General features: G+C 39.2%; 2 protein-coding genes across 2 annotated transcripts; both read left to right on the forward strand.

Annotated features, from left to right (window-relative positions):
• Positions 1-1,709: 1,709 nt before the first annotated feature.
• LOC113648484 lies at positions 1,710-3,819 on the forward strand. Its single transcript, XM_027155688.2, has 2 exons — positions 1,710-1,807; positions 1,964-3,819. The coding sequence occupies exons 1-2, from the start codon at positions 1,797-1,799 to the stop codon at positions 3,654-3,656; spliced, it is 1,704 nt and encodes a 567-aa protein (XP_027011489.2). The 5' UTR covers positions 1,710-1,796; the 3' UTR covers positions 3,657-3,819.
• A 10,238-nt stretch (positions 3,820-14,057) lies between these two features.
• On the forward strand, positions 14,058-15,754 carry LOC125145887. Its single transcript, XM_047820549.1, has one exon. It carries the CDS (start codon positions 14,081-14,083, stop codon positions 15,737-15,739), a length of 1,659 nt encoding a protein of 552 aa, XP_047676505.1. The 5' UTR covers positions 14,058-14,080; the 3' UTR covers positions 15,740-15,754.
• The last annotated feature ends 8,062 nt before the right edge of the window (positions 15,755-23,816 follow it).

Genomic DNA, 23,816 nt, shown 5'->3' on the forward strand with positions numbered 1-23,816 from the left:
GTGATCATACAATACATACAGTAACCAGCAGCATAGTGATTAAAGTGATTATTGTTTTGTAGGTGCAAAGTGCATGATGATATTTCCAGACATGCATGAATGTGGTGTAGTAATGAATACAATTGGAAAGCAAAAGGAAAACACGTTGTTATTGAAGGACTAGCACCACCTTGGCAGTGGTTGTGGTGGCTGCTCCAATCTAGCATGAATAAGGGGTATAGGCTTCTAGACTAAAGCTGCTTCAATTGGAGCAGAGCCAGAAGCTTGTCACAAGGATTACAGTCAGCTGTGAGAAAATACATTTTCAGATTTTTTTTCTTAGATGTGTTCTTTTACCTTTTGTATAATATATTTATCAGAATGTTATATTCCTAAGGTATTTCCATATTACAATGTCTGTCCAACATGCTATACCAGTTTGTATACTAAATACATTAAAATATATTCAAAAATAGTTTTTTATGTGCAAAGTAAAACTTTTGCAGTAAATGGGCAATCAACACTGTTTTTCAGCATATATGAACAATGACTGATTTCTGAAATGCAAAGACTCCTGATCATGGCCATGGTGATAAACTGGCAAAGACCAACGATTTGGGGTGGTTTTGAAAACAAAAATAGACAGTGAATCATTTGAGAGGAAAGAGATGGCTGTTATTTATGATTATCTTAAAGAATCTGAAAAAATTTTGAATTAAAAAAATAATAATAATTTTATGTAAATGCTCTTCATCTGTCAATATAATTGTTTATACGCAGGTGTCGCTAGCCAGCTGTCACTATGGAGAAATGAAAGTCTGAGGGAAAATACGGTCACATAACCTCTTGTGTTTTTGTGTTTTGAAGCCTGGTAACAGCTTACTCAGTGATGTTCATTGGCTAGGTTTTAACACTCAGGTGTGTCTCCCTTATCAGGTGACCACAAAATTGCTATTAATAAAGTCACAACAGAGTTAAGTATCTCTAGTCTTTATCTTGCTCTTGAGGGACATTTCTACATTTCTAAAGCAGGTAAAGTATACTTAAATACGATTACACTTACACTTGTAATTTTGTATTTTATTGTACCTTCATTGTAGGAAATTTTGAGTGATGCAATATTTTTTAACAGTTTAGTTCATTTGTTAGTTAATCCTGTAATAATCTAAATCTGGATCAATCAGAACCAACCATTAAAAGACAGAAACAATGAAAGCTTCTATTGTGTAGTACTGTACAAAGGTATGGTGTAAATGTCTGTAAATATACAGAATTTGATCTTTTTGTTCATCAATTTCCTAATGGTTCACACTTATTGTTAACACAAATTAGATTTGTTATTTTCTCTTTCAAAAAGTTTAGATAACGTTTCAAGAATCCTAACCCTAATTTTATTTTAGAAACCAAATCAATATTTTATCTGTTGTTAGAATTAAAGATTAAGTATATTTAAACAGATGAAATACCCAAGATGTATAAATGGAATTTTTGGAAATTTCTAAAATGAAAAATTGAAAAAAAAAAAAAAAATGTCAGAGAGAGTGAGTGAGAGACGGAGAGACTAGGCCGAGGAGCTCTGTACAGTCTCAGTATATGGAGATCTTCAGGTTTCTCCCATTTACCAGGACCTTAATGAAAGACAAGGGAAAAGAGTAAAAATCTAGTTTTAAACATGGTCATGCAGCATTATAGAATGTTTAATTTTACAAAATTATAATGTAACTTCTCTATAGATTTTCTATATGTTTCTGTTAATAAAACTAAAATTTCTTTAACAGGTCACGCAGTGTGCAATTTGTGGAACTTGAACTAGCATAATGGCTGCGGGGTAAGTGGATTATTTTTTTACACTCAAATGGTAAACAAAAAAACAATACATTTTCAGAAGAATTCATGTTTGGATGATTTGAAATTATTATGGACATTTTACAGATGAATTTTCACAACATTAAACCAGATTTTTATCCGTCATTGTATTTAACAGATCTCAAGAGACATCATATACTGTACATGATTTAATCCAGAAGAGTGAATTAATCAGTGAAGGTCCACCTAAACGATTTCATCTCATCACTACAAGAAGTAATCTTGGTGAAAACGGCTCAGTGAGAAAATGGACATTTGGACAGAGAGACATCAATATGCAAAACAAAATCCTGCTAATGGTAGGAGAAACTGGAACAGGCAAAACTACTCTGATTAATGCCATGACTAATTATATACTCGGGGTAACGTTTACAGATGAAGTGTGGTTTGAGATCACAGAGGAGGGAAGAGAGAATCAGTCAGATCAGTCAAAAAGTCAAACAACTGAAATTTCTGTGTATGAGGTGTTTGCCCAGAACAACCCAATCTGTCTGACCATCATTGACACTCCAGGTTATGGAGACACCAGGGGAACAGAATATGACAAACAGATAGCCGAGAATCTGTACAATCTGTTTCACTGTGACGGTGGAGTGAAAGAAATTGATGCAGTGTGTCTGGTAGTGAAGGCATCTGAGAATCGACTCTCTGACAGACAGCATTACATCTTTGATGCAGTTTTGTCCTTATTTGGTAAAGACATAGAGAGCAACATTGTGATATTTATCACTCACTCAGATGGAGCGCCTCCAGATGATGCTCTTAATGCCATCAAGAAAGCAGGGATTCCCTGCAGGAAAGATGAAGATAATGAACCTGAGCATTTCTTATTTAACAATCGCCAAACAAAAAAGAGAAGCAACAAGTATAACAAAGATTTCCAGAGAGCTTGGGATCTAACAGAGGACACTTTAAATGAGTTCTTTGACTTACTATGTAAACAGATCAGAAAAAGTTTAGTGCAGACTGAAACTGTTCTGACTGAGTCGATACGACTTGAAGCCTGTATTTCTAATCTACAAAACCGTATTGAGTTTATAGAGTTCAAAAGTAAAGAACTCACTCAGATTCAGAAAGCTCTTGAGGAAAACCACGAAAAGATTAAGCGAGATGAAAACTTTACTTTTACAGTGAACAAATGTTACAAAGAAAAAGTGCCCATTGAAGATGCTTCATGGAGGAACAGAAAGGTGACCAGTTGCTCTGTCTGTGAGGAGAACTGTCATGAGTACAATTGCTGGTGTGCCCTGAATGCCAGGTTGTGTAAAGTCATAAAAAAAGGCTACTGCACTGTATGTACAGGCAAATGTCACTACACTGAACATGTCAAAGAGAACAAGAAATATGTTACATGCAGTGAAAACAGCAACATGACATTTGATGAACTTAAAATACAATATGAAGGTTGCGGTAATCCAGAATCAGATACCAAGTTTGACTCTGAGTCCTTTGAGAATGCAAAAAAGGACTTTGAAAGCAAAAAGAAAAAGGAAGAGGAGAAGAACAGCATAGAGGAAAGACTGCAAGAAGAACTGACTGAGAAAGAAAAAGAAAAAGCTGAGCTGGTGGAAGAAGCCTTCAACAGCATCATGAAACTGTCACAGATTGCTCTGAAGTCAGACTCTGCTTTCATTGTGCAATCTCTTGATTTCTTGATCCCTCGAGCTGAGGAATCTGGAAGAAATATTCTTGCTAAGAATCTAAGAGAGCTAAGGAAGATTCAGCCTGAATCAGAGGAAAGAGTTCACGATGCAATTGAGTATGCAAGAGCAGGTTTAAATAAAATGAAAGATTTTATTAGTGGTAAATAAATGAATGCAAGAGATTAAATATGTTCGTGTAACATGATGTAATACATATGGTATAATGAACATGTCTGCATCAAGAAAGCAAAATTTTCTTCAGTTAATCAAATACATTGTGTTTATTCAGTAATGCTAATGTTAAAGATTTAATATTTTACATTAAACTGCTAACCATTTAAGATTTAATGTTACTTTTTGATCATAATAATAACTATTATTATTATGATCAAAAAGTAACAATAATAATAACTATTATTATTTTAATTTTTTTGTATGAGCTTTCATGATTGACTTTAAAGTGTAACAGTGGGATTTTTTTTTGTGCCATATTTGTCACGATGATTTAATATACCCTAATGCAGGGATAAAGACGAGCCATGATTTATATAACAAAATATAATATAACAAAAGTCAACTTAAGTTGAAGAAACGTAAGATAAACCAAAACGAGAACACATAGAAACTACATGACATGACTAAGACAAAAACAAAGTTACTTCAAACATGGAAACAAAACATAACAGGACAGCACACAGTGACAAACATAGAACCTTTTGTGAACAATGAATCAACAAACAAGCAATCTAAAATGAAGGGTATAATGAACAAGCCACATTAGGAGTAATGGGGGACAGTTAAACTTATACAAGACATAAACACATGTTGATAACAACAAAACACCTGCCAGCACACCCTATAGACCCAGAATTTGACAATACTACTTGTGAAGCTGTACTGTTCATGAAAAAGATGTTCATTCTTTTCTTCATGTATTCTTGTAATTTTGTGTTCTCTATGTATCTGTTTATCTGGCTTTCTTATTAAATATGTGGTAACTGTATGTGTTTGAGTCACCACTTTCTGACACTAACCTACATCAATCGAATAACATTCAATCTACAGTGAATCATAATCAAGATCATTTTTAACAGTGTTATTACAAATAAAAAATAACTATTATGATTGAAGGGTAATAGAATAAATTATTTTTAAAAAACAATTATTTGTTAGATGCTAAAAATCCCAGCATATTCACACAAACAGTCTTCTATTTCCAACATATTTGTATTAAGTTTGTATTGTATTTTAAGTCTATTTTCCAAATTACCTTCTGAAACTGCAGTGGCCTAAAAATTCAAAATATTTGCTTATTTTCTGCTGTCACACACTGTAAGACTCCATGTCTCCACACTGAACAGAAAAACAACAATTTATGGAGAGAATTAATGTAGTACAAATAAACGATGAGCTCAAAACTAAGTTACATATAACTCGCAAACCACTTTGAGTGCAAGTTATTTCATTTATCAGTGGAGTATAATTATTAACCTGTTTGACTTGTTCTTTTAATTGAATGTCTCATCTACATTGCAGTAATTTAAAACTGGAGTATAAATGTTAACTCCGTCCAGGGTGTATCCTGCCTTGATACCCGATGACGCCTGGGATAGGCACAGGCTCCTCGTGACCCGAGGTAGTTCGGATAAGCGGTAGAAAATGAGTGAGTGAGAGTGAGTATAAATGTTATAAACTTTAGTCTAATGTGTTTTGTTTGTGGGAATTTAAGAAAAAATTGAATTAATTAACAAAATATTAATAGGCATCTTGTTCAAACATATGTACTGTCTTTAGATTTAACAGATCTTAAGAGACATCACTAACTGAATGTGATGTAAACCAAAAGGATAATCTAATTAGTGAAGGTCCACCTGCATGTTATCATCTCTTTACTTCCAGAAGACATTTTTATGAAGACAGTTCAGTGAGAAAATGGATTTTGGACAGTGAGACATCAATATGCAAAACAAAATCCTACTGATCCTAGGAGAAACTAGAACAGGCAGAACTACTCTGATTAATGTCATGACTAATTATATACTTGGGATGATATTTACAGATGAAGTGGGGTTTGACAAGAGAATCACATGCCAGGTCAGTCAAAAAGTCAAACAACTGAAATCACTATGTACTGTATGAGCTGTTTGTGCATAACGACCCAATCTGTCTGTCCATCGATGACACTCCAGATTATGGAGATATCAAGGGAATAGAATATGACAAACAGATCACTGAGAATCTGTACAAAGTGTTTCATAGTGATAGTGGAGTGAGTGCAATCTATGATGCAATTTTGTCCTTATATGTTGGCATATAACATGACATAACAACATTGCTTTGTCATGCTTTTTACTCATTCAGATGATGCTCTTAATGCCATCAAGACAGCAGGGTTTCCCAACAGGAAAAATAAAGATAATAAGCCTGAGAATTTCTATTCAACAATATTCAAACTGAGGAAATAAGACCAAAGTATAACAGAGCTCTCCAGACAGCTTGAGACCGAATAGAGGACATTTTAAATTATTTCTGTTCCATACTAAATGCACAGAACAAAAAAAGCTAAGTGCAGACTGCAAGCGTACCGACTGAGTCGATACGACTTGAAACTGTATTTCTAATCTACAAAACCATGTTAAATTTATCAAGTGCAAGAACTAATGCAATTTATTAAATGAAAATGCAAATGTTTACTTTTACAGTCACCAAATATTAGAAAGAAAAGTTTCTCACTGAAGATGCTTAATGGTGGGACAGCAAGGTGACTAGTTTCTATGACTGTAAGAAGAAAGTGGTTGTCTTGTAACAAGCCAACAATGGTTGGCTTGTAATTCTGGGTGGTGTTATGTCAGGAAAATGGCAGCAATAATTCAGCATCAATAATCAAGATGGATTTAAAGTCCCTTGAAAATGTAGCAAAAGACTTTGAAAGCAACAAGAAACAATAAGAGAAGACTAGCATGAAAGAAAACTTAAAGAGGAACTGATAGAGAAAGAAAAGGAAAGAGCTGAGCTGGTAGAAGAAGCTTACAACATCATGATAAAACTGTATGAGATTGCTTTAAATCCAGATTCTGCTTACACTGTTCAGCCTCTCGACTTCTTGAGAACTGAGAGGATATATTGCTCAGAAACTAAGAAAGCTGAGTAAAATTCAGCCTCAATCACAACAAAGAGCTAATGCTGAAATGGGGTATTCTTGAGCCGGTGTTGGCAAGCAATACAGATGGAATTATAATATTGAGTTTAGATAGGGCCGATGGAGAGCAATACAGATGGAATAATAAACATGTGTGTATCAAGTGTGCATGTGTGGTATAGAAGAATGCGTAGAAGCCTTTATTATTGCAACATATACACTACAGCACAATGGAATTCTTTTCTTCACATACCCCAACTGAGGAGGTTGGGGTCAGAGTGCAGGGGCAGCTATGATACAGTGCCCCGGAAGCAGGGAGGGTTGAGGGCCTTGCTCAAGGACCCAGCAGTGGCAGCTTGGCTGTGCTGGGCCTTGAACCCGAATACTCCGATCAACAACCCTGAGCCTTAACCAGTTGAGCCACCACTGCCCATATACATATAAAATCAAAGATTAGATGAAAACAACCAATAGTACTCAAAAATAGGCTGACTCCAATCACCACATTGACCCATCTAGCCCAATCTACTATGATAAAAATAAAGAAAAACCAGGTTAGTCATACTGCATGATGTAAGGTTAAATAAAAGTTTATTGAAAATCAGCACTGATCAAAGACGACATCTGTGCTTCTACAAAATGAGGTTCACCCTCATGCACCACATATCCATTCTCATATCCATTGTCCTTATCAAAATTGTGGTTAGAATCTAATGGAAAATGTTTATGTTTATTAAATTTAATTCTAAATACAATTCAATATTTAATTTAATTCAAATCACCCCTTATGAAGAACTCAAAATCAAAGTCTGTGATGTTGCCTGGTATGGCGCAACCGGGGTCCCACGCTGGAGCCAAGCCTGGGGTTGGGCTCGCATGCGAGCGCTTGGTGGCCGGGTCTTACCTCACGCGGCCCGGCCCGGCTCAGCCCGATGGGTTGACTTGGGGCTGATCTCCCATGGGCCCACCACCTGCAGGAGGAACCCCAAGGGACCGGTGCATTGTGGATTGGGTGGCAGTGCCCCTGTGACAACAAGCTTGGACCCCCTGGTGGCCCCCCCCTAAATGTGGAGTGTAAATAATTTTAAAAATTTTTTTGTGATCGTTTTTTAAATCCGTTATTAGACAGTGGCAATGTGGAACAGAAATGTAACCCACACATTTTTTAGAGGGACTGCTTGAAGCTTTTGGCCTTTGGTTACATGGCACCCTCTGAGGCAGACATGTTTGCTCACTCCGCGCTAAAATGTCGGATTTTTCTTCTTTTTTGTGTGTTTCTTGTTTTTTCTGCAATGCATAAATGTCATGCACTGCTTACATACAATCAACAGGAATTACTAGACATCGCCAACTCACAACACATTGACTTCACTAGTTTTATTCCTCTGGAGGTACAACACATTGTTTGCTCCCAAAGTCACCACCGAAACCACCACCAAAACCATCAGCTACATACTCACTCAGCCGCATCCGGTAAGGCTAAAGGGGGAGGTGGGTGTGTGTTTGTAAACAACTCATGGTGTGGAGATATACAGACGATTGATAAACACTGTTCAAAAGATGTGGAGTTTCTACTGCTGAAATGCCATCATTATCTACCGACAGAATTTACTGCTGTGTTTTTGGCCGCTGTTTACTTCCAAAACCCCACCCGCCACCCTTGCAAGCGAACTCCACGGCAGCACTCGGCAAACTCCATGGTGTCATCAGCGTGTTAGAAACGGCTCATCCTGACGCTGTTTTTATTGTTTCTGGTGACTTCAACCAGTGTAGTTTACGGACTGTATTCCCCAAATACCACCAGCATGTGGACATTCCCACCCGTGATAAGAACACTCTGGACCATGTTTACAGCAACATATGTGGTGCATACAGGACTGCACCCCACCCCCACTTGGGACACTCAGATCACATCTATTTGTTCCTGTACCCAGCTTACAGACAATGACTGAAACAAGCACACCCTGTCACCAAACAGGTTAAACACTGGACCCCAGAGACTGAGAGCACCCTGCAGGACTGTTTTGCTTTGACAGACTGGGATGTGTTTAAAGCTGCAGCCACTCTGGAGGACTGTTCCGTCAGCGTACAGGACTATGCTGAGTATGTGACTGGGTACATCAGCACTTGTGTCGATAACATTGTGCCCACCATCCAAATCAGGAAGTTTCCAAACCAGAAGCCCTGGATAAACACTCAGGTACGTCACATGCTGCATGCTCGCTCTCTTGCATTTAGAGCAGGCAACAAGACCGAGTACAAAGCTGCAAAGTATGGACTGAGAAAAGCCATCACAGCGGCCAAGAAGCAGTACAGAGAGAAGCTGGACAGCTTCTATTCTACTTCTGACTCGGGGCGGATGTGGCAAGGCCTGCAGCAAATCACAGACTACAGGACCACCACCAACACTGGCGGTTCTAGAGCATTTCAACCCCCCCCGAACGTCAGAGGTCGACGATAGACTTTGTGGTTGTTTCATCTGACCTCTGGCCTTATGTCTTGGACACTCGGGTAAAGAGAGATGCGGAGCTGTCAACTGATCACCACCTGGTGGTGAGTTGGATCCGATGGCGGGGGAGGAAGTTGGAAAGACTTGGCAGACCCAAAAGTACTGTGAGGGTCTGCTGGGAACATTTGGCAGAGTCTCCGGTCAGAGATATCTTCAACTCCCACCTCCGGCAGAGCTTCAACCAGATCCAGAGGGAGGATGGAGACATTGAGTCTGAGTGGACTATGTTCTCCACCTCCATTGTCAACGCAGCCGCTCGTCGGAGCTGTGGCCGTAAGGTCTCTGGTGCCTGTCATGGTTGACCCTGGATGTAAGGGATGCTGTCAAGCTGAAGAAGGAGTCCTATTGAGCCTGGTTGGCTTGGGGTACTCTGGAGGCAGCTGATAGGTACCGGAGGGCCAAGCGAGCTTCAGCCCGGGTGGTTGTGGAGGCAAAAACTCTGGTCTGGGAGGAGTTCGGTGAGGCCATGGAGAAGGACTATTGGTCGGCCTCAAAGAAATTCTGGCAAACCATCTTGCACTTCAGGAGGGTGAAGCAGTGTCCTGCACACACTGTTTACAGTGGGAGTGGGAATCTGCTGACTTTGACTGGGGACATCCTCGGACGGTGGAAGGAGTACTTCGAGGATCTCCTCAACCCCACCGACATGTCTTCCACTGAGAAAGCAGAGGCTGAGGGCTCAGTTGTGAACTCTTTGATCCCCCAAGCTGAGGTCACTGAGGTAGTTGAGAAGCTCCTCAGTGGCAACGCATCAGGGGTGGATGAGATCCGCCCTGAGTACCTCAAGTCTCTGGATGTTGTGGGGCTGTCTTGGTTGACACGCATCTGCAACATTGCATGGCAGCTAGGGACAGTGCCTCTGGTCTGGCAGACTGGGGTGGTGGTCCCTCTGTTTAAGAAAGGGGACCGGAGGGTGTGTTCCATCTATAGGGGGATCACACTCCTCAGCCTCCCCAGAAAAGTCTATGTCAGGGTACTGGAGAGGAGAATTCGCCCGATAGTCGAACCTCAGATTCAGGAGGAACAATGCAGGTTTCGTCCCGGCCGTGGAACACTGCACTATCTCTAAACCCTCGCCAGGTTGCTGGAAGGTTCATGGGAGTTTGCTCAACCAGTCTACATGTGCTTTGTGGATCTGGAGAAGGCATTCAACTGTGTCCCTCGTGGTGACCTGTGGGGGGTGCTCTGGGAGTATGGGGTCCGGGGCCCTCTGCTAAGGGCTGTCCGGTCCCTATATGACCGAAGATGGAGTTTGGTTTGCATTGCCGTCAGTAAGTCAGACTTGTTCCCGGTGCATGTGGGACTCCGGCAGGGCTGCCCTTTGTCACCGGTCCTGTTCATTATTTATATGGACAGGATTTCTAGGTGTAGTCGGGGGACGGACGGAGTCCGGTTTGGAGGCCACAGCATTTCATCTCTGCTTTTTGCAGATGATGTTGTCCTGTTGTCTTCCTCAAATCAGGACCTTCAGCGTGCACTGGGACGGTTTGCAGCTGAGTGTGAAGCGGCGGGGATGAGAATCAGCACCTCCAAGTCCGAAGCCATGGTTCTCAGCCGGAAAAGGGTGGCTTGCCCCCTTCAGGTTGGTGGAGAGCTCCTGCCTCAAGTGGAGGAGTTTAAGTATCTTGGGGTCTTGTTCATGATTGAGGGAAGGATGGAGCAGGAGATCGACAGGCGGATAGGTGTATCTTCTGCAATGATGCAGTCCATATATCGGTCAGAAAGAGCTGAGCCGCAAGGCGAATCTCTCTATTTACCAGTCGATCTATGTTCCTACCCTCACCTATGGTCATGAGCTTTGGGTCATGACCGAAAGGACAAGATCCCGGATACAGGCAGACGAAATGAGTTTTCTCCGTAGGGTGGCTGGACGCTCCCTTAGAGATAGGGTGAGGAGCTCGGTCACTCAGGAGAAGCTCAGAGTAGAACCGCTGCTCCTCCACATCAAGAGGAGTCAGCTGAGGTGGCTCGGGCATCTGTTATGGATGCCTTCTGGACACCTCTCTAGGGAGGTGTTCTGGGCATGTCCAACCGGGAGGATCCCCGGGATTAACTAGGACACGCTAGAGGGACTATGTCTCTCGGCTGGCCAGGGAACGCCTCGGTATTCCCCCGGAAGAACTGGATGAAGTGTCTGGGGAGAAGGAAGTCTGGGCATCCCTGCTTAGACTGCTGCCCTGTGACCCGGCCCCGGATAAGCGGTAGAAGATGGATGGATATTTAATCCTTTAATCGCTGAATTCATCATTATTTTTTATCCACATTACTGACTCAATCTTCTGTTCTGACCAGTTCATCTTCTTAGAAACATATATTCTTATAAACCATGTGATGTATTTTGAATCTAGTTTAGGAGTGGTTTCAACCACTCCCTTATGGATCAACCCATAGGTGTTAAATTACTGTAACTATGAGATCATACAATACATGCAGTAATCAAGGGTTCATAAGAACTACCTGAAGGGTTCCTGGAACCTCTCCCAATACCCCAACACCCATGGTCCCATATTGCTGTGGACTTTGTCACTGACCTCCCAAATTCACAAGGTTTCACTACCATCCTCATAGACAAAGATTTTCCAAAGCATGGAAACTGATTCCAGAACTCTGGCATCCCAGAGAACATTGTTATCACACTTGACTAATTAACCAAGTGTGATGTGGCATATTGTGATTATAATTTAATTGAAAATGATTATGTTCATTATATTTAATCCTTTAATTATTGAACAACATTACATTTTAATACACATTCCTGACTCAATCTTCAGCTCTGACCAGTTCATCTTCTTTGGAGAAAGGACATATATTCCTATAAATCACATGAGGTGTTTTGAAATTAGTTTAGGCGTGGTTTCAACCACTTCCTTCTGGATCAAACCACACGTGTGAAATTACTGTAACTGTGTGATTAAACATTTCATACAGTAACCAGCAGCATAGTGATTATTGTTGTGTAGGTGAACAGTGCATGATGATATTCATGAACATGCATGTAAGAATGTGGTGTAGTAATGAAAAAAAACATTATTTTCACCTTGACAGTGGTTGTGGTGGCTACTCCAATCTAGCATGAGTTGGGGTATGGGCTTATGTTATATTCCTAAAGTTACCATATTATGGTGTCTGTCCAATATATGCTATACTAGTTTGGTTTGTTGTAAGAACTACTACATACATTTGAATATATTCAAATATATATTGAAGATTTTTTTCATTAGCAAAGTAAAATTCACTTTTGCATTGAATGAGCAATTAATATAGAATAAATTCAACACTGTTTTTCAGCATATATGAACTATGACTGATTTCTGAAATGCAAACCTCCTGATCATGGCCATGGTAATAAATAAGTAAAAAAAAATGTAGGCAAAGACCAACGACTTGGGGTGGTTTTGAAAACAAAAATAGACAGTGAATCATTTGAGAGGAAAGAGATGGCTGTTATTTATGATTATCTTAAAAGAATCTGAAAATTTTTGAATTAAAAAAATTATAATTTTAATGTAAATGCTCTTCATCTGTCAATATAATTGTTTATACTCAGGTGTCGCTAGCCAACTGTCACTTTGGAGAACTGAAAGTCTGAGGGAAAATACGGTCAAATAACCTCGTGTGTTTTTGTGTTTTGATACCTGGTAACAGCTTACTCAGTGATGTTCATTGGCTAGGTTTTAACAGTCAGGTGTGTCTCCCTTATCAGGTGACAACAAAATGTTTGCTATTAATAAAGTCACAACAGAGTTAAGTATCTCTAGTCTTTATCTTGCTCCTGAAAGACTTTTCTACATTTCTAAAGCAGGTAAAGTATACTTAAATACGATTACACTTACACTTGTAATTTTCTAAAACCACTTTAGTTAATTTGGTTTTATTCAAATAGGTTAAAGTAAAAAGATACATACCTTTCTAAAATAAAATAATTATTCATAATGAAGAGAATAATTAAAATTAATTAGTTATAAGAACTTAGGAGAATGAATAAGAGAAAAGTAAGATGATGTAAATGTTTATTGATGTAAGTTTAAAAACACATAAATATCATTAAAAACATAAAATCAATTCTTTTTTTACCTTGTGGGGAAAAAACAAACAAATAAACAAACAAACAAAAAAGTCTCCTGTAATAATCTAAATCTGTATCAATCAGAACCAACCATTAGGAGACTGAAACAATGAAAGCTTCTATTGTATAGTACTGTATAAAGGTATGGTGTAAATGTCTGTAAATACACATTATTTTATCCTTTTTTTCATCAATTTTCTAATGATTCACACTTATGGTTTTAACACAAATTAGATTTGTTATTTTCTCTTTCAAAAAGGTTAGACAACAAATCATTCCATCACTGTATTTCAAGAAATGTATTACCCTAATTTTATTTTTAAAACCAAATCAACATTTTATCTGTTGATAGAATTAAAGATTAAGCAGATAAAAAATAAATGGAAAATAAAATAAATGGGCAAATTTAAAGGATTTACTGAAATTTCTAACAAGAAATTTTGAAAAAAAGGACACAGAGAGAGAGTGTGTGTGTGTGTGTGAGAGAGAGAGAGAGAGAGAGAGAGAGAGAGAGAGAGAGAGAGAGAGAGAGAGAGAGAGAGAGAGAGAGAGAGAGAGAATATAATGTAAATTCTTTATGGATGTTCAATGTGTTTATGTTAATAATACTAACATTTCATTAACAGGTCATGCAATTGTGACTCTTGTGTGTAATTTGTGGAAATTGAGATAGCATAATGGCTTCAGGGTAAGTGGATTACTTTTTACAATCAAATGGTAAACAAAAACATTTTTCAGAAGAATGTATGTTTAGATTTCCTTATGTTTTGAAATGATTATAGACATTTTACATATGAATTTTCACAACATTAAACCGGAATTTATCCGTCATTATATTTAACAGATTTCAAGAGACATCATATACTGTACATGATTTAATGCAGAAGAGTGAATTAATCAGTGAAGGTCCACCTAAACGATTTCATCTCATCACTACCAGAAGTAATCTTGGTGAAAACGGCTCAGTGAGAAAATGGACATTTGGACAGAGAGACATCAATATGCAAAACAAAATCCTGCTAATGGTAGGAGAAACTGGAACAGGCAAAACTAATCTGATTAATGCCATGACTAATTATATACTCGGGGTGACGTTTACAGATGAAGTGTGGTTTGAGATCACAGATGAGGGAGAAGAGAATAAGTCAGATCAGTCAAAAAGTCAAACAACTAAAGTCACAGTGTATGAGGTGTTTGCCCAGAACAACCCAATCTGTCTGACCATCATTGACACTCCAGGTTATGGAGACACCAGGGGAACAGAATATGACAAACAGATAGCAGAGAATCTGTACAAACTGTATCACAGTGATGGTGGAGTGAACGAAATTGATGCAGTGTGTCTGGTAGTGAAGGCATCTGAGAATCGACTCTCTGACAGACAGCATTACATCTTTGATGCAGTTTTGTCCTTATTTGGTAAAGACATAGAGAACAACATTGTGATATTTATCACTCACTCAGATGGATTGCCTCCAGATGATGCTCTTAATGCCATCAAGAAAGCAGGGATTCCCTTCAGGACAAATGATGATAATGAACCTGAGTATTTCTTATTTAACAATCGCCAAACAAAAAAGAGGAGCAACAAGTATAACAAAGATTTCCAGAGAGCTTGGGATCTAACAGAGGACACTTTAAATGATTTCTTTGACTCACTTGGTGAACAGAACAGAAAAAGTTTAGTGCAGACTGAAAGTTTACTGACTGAGTCGATACGACTTGAAGTCTGTATTTCTAATCTACAAAACCGTATTGAGTTTGTAGAGTACAAAAGTAAAGAACTGACTCAAATACAGAAAGCTCTTGAGGAAAACCACGAAAAGATTAAGCGAGATGAAAACTTTACTTTTACGGTTACCAAATATTACAAAGAAAAAGTGCCCATTGAAGATGCTTCATGGAGGAACAGAAAGGTGACCAGTTGCTCTGTCTGTGAGGAAAACTGTCATGAGTACAATTGCTGGTGTGCCCTGGATGCCAGGTTGTGTAAAGTCATAAAAAAAGGCTACTGCACTGTATGTACAAGCAAATGTCACTACACTAAACATGTCAGAGAGAACAAGAAATATGTTAGACGCTGTGAAAACAGCAACATGACATTTGATGAACTTAAAATACAATATGAAGGTTGCGGTAATCCAGAATCAGATACCAAGTTTGACTCTGAGTCCTTTGAGAATGCAAAAAAGGACTTTGAAAGCAAAAAGAAAAAGGAAGAGGAGAAGAACAGCATAGAGAAAAGACTGCAAGAAGAACTGACTGAGAAAGAAAAAGTAAAAGCTGAGCTGGTGGAAGAAGCCTTCAACAGCATCATGAAACTGTCACAGATTGCTCTGAAGTCAGACTCTGCTTTCATTGTGCAATCTCTTGATTTCTTGATCCCTCGAGCTGAGGAAACTGGAAGAAATGTTCTTGCTAAGAATCTAAGAGAGCTAAGGAAGATTCAGCCTGAATCAGAGGAAAGAGTTCGCGATGCAATTGAGTATGCAAGAGCAGGTTTAAATAAAATGAAAGATTATATTAGTGGTAAATAAATGAATTCAAGAGATTAAATATGTTCGTGTAACATGATGTAATACATATGGAATAATGAACATGTCTGCATCAAGAAAGCAAAATTTTCTTCAGTTAATCAAATACATTGTGTTTATTCAGTAATGCTAATGTTAAAGATTTAATATTTTACATTAAACTGCTAACCATTTAAGATTTAATGTTACTTTTTGATGATGATAATAACTATTATTATTATCATCATCAAAAAGTAACACAATAATAATAAATATTATCATTTTATTTTTTTGTATGAGCTTTCATGATTGACTTTAAAGTGTAACAGTGGTATTTTTTTTTGTGCCATATTTGTCACGTTGATGATTTAACAGACCCTAATGCAGGGATAAAGACGAGCCATGATTTATTAGACACAAATATAACAAAAGTCAACTTAACTTGAAGAAACCTAAGATAAACCAATATGAGAACACATAGAAACTACATGACATGACTAAGACAAAAACAAAGTTACTTCAAACATGGAAACAAAACATAACAGGACAGCACACAGTGACAAACATAGAACCTTTTGTGAACAATGAATCAACAAACAAGCAATCTAAAATGAAGGGTATAATGAACAAGCCACATTAGGAGTAATGGGGGACAGTTAAAGTCATACAAGACATAAACACATGTTGATAACAACAAAACACCTGCCAGCACACCCTATAGACCCAGAATTTGACAATACTACTTGTGAAGCTGTACTGTTCATAAAAAACGATGTTCATCCTTTTCTTCATGTATTCTTGTAATTTTGTGTTCTCAGTGTATCTGTTTATCTGGCTTTCTTATTAAATATCTGGTAACTGTATGTGTTTGAGTCACCACTTTCTGACACTAACCTACATCAATCGAATAACATTCAATCTACAGTGAATCATAATCAAGATCATTTTTAACAGTGTTATTACAAATAAAAACTAACTATTATGATTGAAAGGTAATAGAATAAATTATTTTAAAAAAACACTTCTTTGTTAGATGCTAAAAATCCCAGCATATTCACACAAAGTCTTCTATTTCCATTAACATATTTGTATTAAGATTCTGTGTCATTATTGACAGAACCAGAGCTACTTTAATAATGATCTCCGCCTATATGACTTGCCCAACAAAAAGTGGTATAGCTCCCACATACTTTGACACACAGAGGTGAGCCTGGTCTCATTTGAAAGAAGAGCTTCTCTAGTTTCAGAAAGTAGTAGAATCAGATTGATTCTAGGCCTTACTGGCACAATGTTACAGGGGTTAGAATGCAGGTTTTCATGTCCGTTTGGGTTGTTTACCTGATAAACTGATTAATCTTATTTTTCTGGAACATGTTAGGGACAAACCAACAACTGAGCGTCATAGCCACATGTCTTGGCTTTCACCAAAAAAAATTTCAAGTCAAAAGACCCAAAAGTTTTTGTGTACTTGTTTATTATATAACTTTGAAATAAAAGGCTGCAGGCTCAGTCTGAAAGGCCATAAATAAGCCTAGACTCTCTCTCTATCACTCTGGTGTGAAAACAGGCCTGTAACTTGACACCCTGAGCTGTGAGAGGGACAAAAGTTCAGGGATTACGCAAGAATTCTTTTGCGCATCCAGTTCACGCAGACACAGGCAAAGAACATACGGCATACCGCATACCGTTGAAATCGTCTGCTTATTGGCTAAACAGCTGTATAGGTCCCAGCCCATTTCATTGCTATTGGAAGGAGTAATTGTCAGTCAAATGCGGGTTCCCAAAAAATGAGGTCATGCCACCATTGGCTTCTCAGCCGTCTATCTCTGCCATACAAGCACCGATTGGCTCAAATGAGGGCTTATTTGATTCGTTAGGAACTGGGCTATAAATATGACGTAGGCTTTGAATTTTTGAATATCCCAATTAGAAGTTAGAGCGGCAAAACGAGATGATGGTGCACTTCTGTTTCCAGTTTTCAGAACACTAACGGAATATTTGCGGCGCGACCAGAGCGTTGGATTAAAAGGCTTACAGATTTCAATTCCTTGGACCTGTGTGGATTTCTGTGGATTATTTGTGTTGGAATATATTACCCCAGTGAAGAAAGAGACGCGTCTAAAGGTAAGGGAAAAACCGCTCTAGCGCCACCTAGGTCAGTTTTGTCCAAAAATTTTTTCTAATTGTATGAAGGCTGTGAATCATATTGTGCTTTGTGTGTGGGCTTAAAAAATTATTGAGAGTATAAACTTTACTAGGTAAATAGGTTTTTTCGTGTTTTTGGAGGATTGGATGCTTTAAAGTTGAATTGAAGCTTGTTTCTGGGTCATCCCCTATTATGGCGACCCGTAATCTTTGGGTCATATTTAATAAATATATAAATATATATCCTAAATAAATTATTTATATGGTAAACAAAATTATATAGACTATAACATAGTCTGCTCGAAATGCTAGAGATTATTAGAGCATGTCTAAAATTCTAAGAATATACTGTTGTGTGAAGGTAAAAAAAAAAATTGGATACCTTGTATTTTAAGTCTATTTTCCAAATAACCTTCTGAAACTGCAATGGCCTAAAAATTCAAAATATTTGCTTATTTTCTGCTGTCACACACTGTAGGACTCCATGTCTCCACACTGAACAGAAAAACAACAATTTATGGAGAGAAAACCTGTTAAGGATCTCGCCCCCTATTGCACGTTTTTTGCCTACATGACTTGCCCAACAAAAAGTAGTACAGCTCCCACATACTTTGGCACACAGGGGTGAGCCTGTCTTGAAAGAAGAGATTCTCTAGTTTTAGAAACTATTTTCAGATTGATCCTAGGCCTTACTGGCACAAAGTTACAGGGGTTAGAATGCAGGTTTTCATGTCCGCCTGGGTAGGTTTTTTCGTGTTTTTGGAGGATTTGATGCTTTAAAGTTGAATTGAAGCTTCTTTCTGGGTCATCCCCTAGTGGTCACTTTGACTTCCGTGCTGTGCACGGCACGGTGACCCGTAACAGTTAATGTAGTACAAATAAATGATGAGGTCAAAACTAAGTTACATATAACTCGCAAACCACTTTGAGTGCAAGTTATTTCATTTATCAATCGAGTATAATTATTAACCTGTTTGACTTGTTCTTTTAATTGAATGTCTCATCTACATTGAAGTAATTTAGAACTGGAGTATTAATGTTATAAGCTTGGGTCTAATGTGTTTTGTTCGTGGGAATTTTAGAAAAATTTGAATTAATTAACAAAATAATAGGCATCTTGTACAAACATATGTACTGTCTTTAGATTTAACAGATCTTAAGAGACATCACTAACTGAATGTGATGTAAACCAAAAGGATAATCTAATCAGTGAAGGTCCACCTGCATGTTATCATCTCCTTACTTCCAGAAGACATTTTTATGAAGACAGTTCAGTGAGAAAATGGATTTTGGACAGTGAGACATCAATATGCAAAACAAAATCCTACTGATCCTAGGAGAAACTAGAACAGGCAGAACTACTCTGATTAATGTCATGACTAATTATATACTTGGGATGACATTTACAGATGAAGTGGGGTTTGACAAGAGAATCACATGCCAGGTCAGTCAAAAAGTCAAACAACTGAAATCACTATGTACTGTACGAGCTGTTTGTGTATAACGACACAATCTGTCTGACCATCATTGACACTCCAGATTATGGAGATATCAAGGGAATAGAATATGACAAACAGATCACTGAGAATCTGTACAAAGTGTTTCACAGTGATTGTGGAGTGAGTGCAATCTATGATGCAATTTTGTCCTTATATGGTGACATTAACAACATTGCTCTGTCATGCTTTTTACTCATTCAGATGATGCTCTTAATGCCATCAAGACAGCAGGGTTTCCCATCAGGAAAAATAAGGAAAATAAACCTGAGATTTTCAAACTGAGGAAATAAGACCAAAGTATAACAGAGCTCTTCAGACAGCTTGAGACCGAATAGAGGACATTTTAAATTATTTCTGTTCCATACTAAATGCACAGAACAAAAAAGCTAAGTGCAGAATGAAAGTGTTCCGACTGAGTCGATACGACTTGAAACTGTATTTCTAATCTACAAAACCATGTTAAATTTATCAAGTGCAAGAACCAATGAAATTTTTCAAATGCAAATGTTTACTTTTACAGTCACCAAATATTAGAAAGAAAAGTTTCTCACTGAAGATGCTTAATGGTCGGACAGCAAGGTGACTAGTTTCTATGACTGTAAGAAGAAAGTATACAGTAAGTGATGGTTGGCTTGTAATTCTGGGTGGTGTTATGACAGGAAAATGGCAGCAATAATTCAGATGGATTTAAAGTCCCTTGAAAATGTAGCAAAAGACTTTGAAAGCAACAAGAAACAGTAAGAAAACTTAAAAAAGAACTGATAGAGAAAGAAAAGGAAAGAGCTGAGCTGGTAGAAGAAGCTTACAACATCATGATAAAACTGTATGAGATTGCTTTAAATCCAGATTCTGCTTTCACTGTTCAGCCTCTCGACTTCTTGAGAACTGGGAGGATATCTTGCTCAGAAACTAAGAAAGCTGAGTAAAATTCAGCCTCAATCACAACAAAGAGCTAATGCTGAAATGGGGTATTCTCGAGCCGGTGTTGGCAAGCAATACAGATGGAATTATAATATCAAGTTTAGATAGGGCCATGAAACTTGATGCAATACAGATGGAATAATAAACATGTGTGTATCAAGTGTGGTATAGAAGAATGCATAGAAGCCTTTATTATTGCAACATATACACTACAGTACAGTGGAATTCTTTTCTTCAAATACCCCAAATGAGGAGGTTGGGGTCAGAGTGCAGGGGCAGCTATGATACAGTGCCCCGGAAGCAGGGAGGGTTGAGGACCTTGCTCAAGGACCCAGCAGTGGCAGCTTGGCTGTGCTGGGCCTTGAACCCCAATACTCCGATCAACAACCCTGAGCCTTAACCAGTTGAGCCACCACTGCCCATATACATATAAAATCAAAGATTAGATGAAAACAACCAATAGTACTCAAAAATAGGCTGACTCCAATCACCACATTGACCCATCTAGCCCAATCTACTATGATAAAAATAAAGAAAAACCAGGTTAGTCATACTGGATGATGTAGGGTTAAATCAAAGTTTATTGAAAATCAGCACTGATCAAAGACGACATCTGTGCTTCTACAAAATGAGGTTCACCCTCATGCACCACATATTCATTCTCATATCCATTCTCCTTATCAAAATTGTGGTTAGAATCTAATGGAAAATGTTTATGTTTATTAAATTTAATTCTAAATACAATTTAATATTTAATTTAATTCAAATCACCCCTTATGAAGAACTCAAAATCAAAGTCTGTGATGTCGCCCGGTATGGCGCAACCGGGGCCCCACGCTGGAGCCAGGCCTGGAATTGGGGCTCGCATGCGAGCGCTTGGTGGCCGGGTCTTACCTCACGCGGCCCGAAGGAGCGACTTGGGACCGATCTCCCGTGGGCCCACCACCTGCAGGAGGAACCCCAAGGGACCAGTGCATTGTGGATTGGGTGGCAGTCGAAGGCGGGGGCCTCTGCGACCAGATCCCCTGACACGGAATCTGGCTCTAGGAACGGGGGCAGGGGTTGGGGGGGGGGGCAGTGCCCCTGTGACAACAAGCTTGGACCCCCTTGTGGCCCCCCTAAATGTGGAGTGTAAAATAATTTTCAAAAAATTTTTGTGATCGTTGTTTTTTAAATCCGTTATTAGACAGTGGCAACGCAGAACAGAAATGTAACCCACACATTTTTTAGAGGAACTGCTTGAAGCTTTTGGCCTTTGGTTACATGGCACCCTCCGAGGCAGACCTGTTTGCTCGCTCCGCGCTAAAATGTCGGATTTTTCTTCTTTTTTGTGTGTTTCTTGTTTTTTCTGCAGTGCATAAATGTCACACACTGCTTACATACAATCAACAGGAATTACTAGACATCGCCAACTCACGACACATTGACTTCACTAGTTTTATTCCTCTGGAGCTACAACACATTGTTTGCTCCCAAAGTCACCACCGAAACCCAGCTTACAGACAACGACTGAAACAATCACACCCTGTCACCAAACAGGTTAAACACTGGACCCCAGAGACTGAGAGCACCCTGCAGGACTGTTTTGCTTTGACAGACTGGGATGTGTTTAAAGCTGCATCCACTCTGGAGGACTCTTCCGTCAGCGTACAGGACTATGCTGAGTATGTGACTGGGTACATCAGCACTTGTGTCGATAATATTGTGCCCACCATACAAATCAGGAAGTTTCCAAACCAGAAGCCCTGGATAAACACTCAGGTACGTCACATGCTGCGTGCTCGCTCTCTTGCATTTAGACCAGGCAACAAGACCGAGTACAAAGCTGAAAAGTATGGACTGAGAAAAGCCATCAGTAAGAGGCAGTACAGAGAGAAGCTGGACAGCTTCTATTCTACTTCTGACTCGGGGCGGATGTGGCAAGGCCTGCAGCAAATCACTTACTACAGGACCACCACCAACATCACCTCAACAGACAGCCTGCCGGACAACCTCAACACATTCTACACCCACTTTTCCCTCCAATCATCATGAAGTGTTCCGAGAGAGTGGTGCTGGCCCACATTCAGAGCAGCATACCAGACACTATTGACCCCCTTCTCATATGGAAAATAAGAACTCATACCTAAGGATACTCTTCATCGACAGCTCCGCCTTCAACTCGGTTATCCCAACAAACTCACCCACAAATTGTCCAACTTGGTCTGCACCCCACTCTCTGTGACTGGCTCCTAGACTTCCTGACTGGCAGGCCTCGTTCTGTCAGGATTGGTAATAGGACTTCAGCCAGTATCATCATAAACATTGGAACTCCACAGGGTTGTGTACTCAGCCCCATCCTCTACACCCTGTTCACTTACGACTGTGTCGCCTCCCACAAGGACAACATCATCCTGAAATTAGCGGATGACACTGCAGTGATAGGACGCATCACTGGAGGTGACGAGGCAGCCTACAGGAGGGAGGTGGCCAGGCTGGTGTCATGGTGCGAAGACAACAACCTCACCCTCAACATGGACAAGATGAAAGAAATGATAGTGGAGAAAGGAGAAAGGAGAATGCATCAGGCACTGTTCATCCGGGAGCTTGAAGTGGAGAGGGTGAGCAATTTTAAATACCTGGGTGTCCACATCAGTGAGGACCTCACTTGGACACCTCACGTCACGCAGCTGGTCAAGAAGGCCCAACAGTGGCTGTTTTTTCTGAGAATACTGAGGAAGTTTGGCATGTCGCCTAAGATCCTCAGCAACTTCTACAGCTGGGTCATCGAGAGTGTCCTGACCAACTGCCTCACTGTGTGGTACGGCAGCACTACTGTCATGGACCGCAAACGCCTGCAGAGAGTGGTGAAGACTGCGCAGAAGATCATCAGGACTCCACTGCCCTCTCTGCAGAGCATCTACCACCACAGAGTCCACAGGAGAGCTGCTTCCATCCTCAAAGACCCCTCCCACGCCCAGCACGGATTGTTCACACTTCTACCCTCAGGACAGAGGTAAAGAAGTGTGATATGCAGGATCTCAAGACTGAAGAACTCTTTCTTCCCCTCTGCCATCAGACTCCTAATCAGCTGACAGGAGTTTGCAATCATGGACATAACTGCTTAACTGTTTATATGGACATAACTTTTTACATTGAACTACATTTTTGCACATTCATTTTCTCAGAACTGCACTACCTCACCAAGAACTGCACTACCTCACTTTATTGCCTTATTTGGCACTGCACTTCTTATTGCCTCTATTAAGAACTGTACCTCACCTTTATTGCATTTATTGCTCTTTTTTTATTCTATTATATTCATTTTTCATTCATTAATGTTTATTTTATTTTATTTTTTACTTTACTATATGACATTTAGTGTGGACACCAAAGTAAGAAATTCATTGTGCAAGAAAACATGCTTTCTGTCTGTGCGTATGATAATAAACAGTTTGAAGTTGAAGTGGAACATAACAGTATGAAATTGGTGAAAGTTTTGTGTGAATATTATGGTTGAAAACTTCTAGCAAAGAAAGAAATATAGAGGTGAGTAA

This window comes from Tachysurus fulvidraco, chromosome 1 (assembly GCF_022655615.1).
Source record: "Tachysurus fulvidraco isolate hzauxx_2018 chromosome 1, HZAU_PFXX_2.0, whole genome shotgun sequence".
Taxonomy (NCBI): Eukaryota; Metazoa; Chordata; class Actinopteri; order Siluriformes; family Bagridae; genus Tachysurus; species Tachysurus fulvidraco.

Coding starts and splice junctions, on each gene's coding strand:
- LOC125145887 (XM_047820549.1), top strand. CDS start 14,081: ATGCAGAAGAGTGAATTAATCAGTGAAGGTCCACCTAAACGATTTCAT.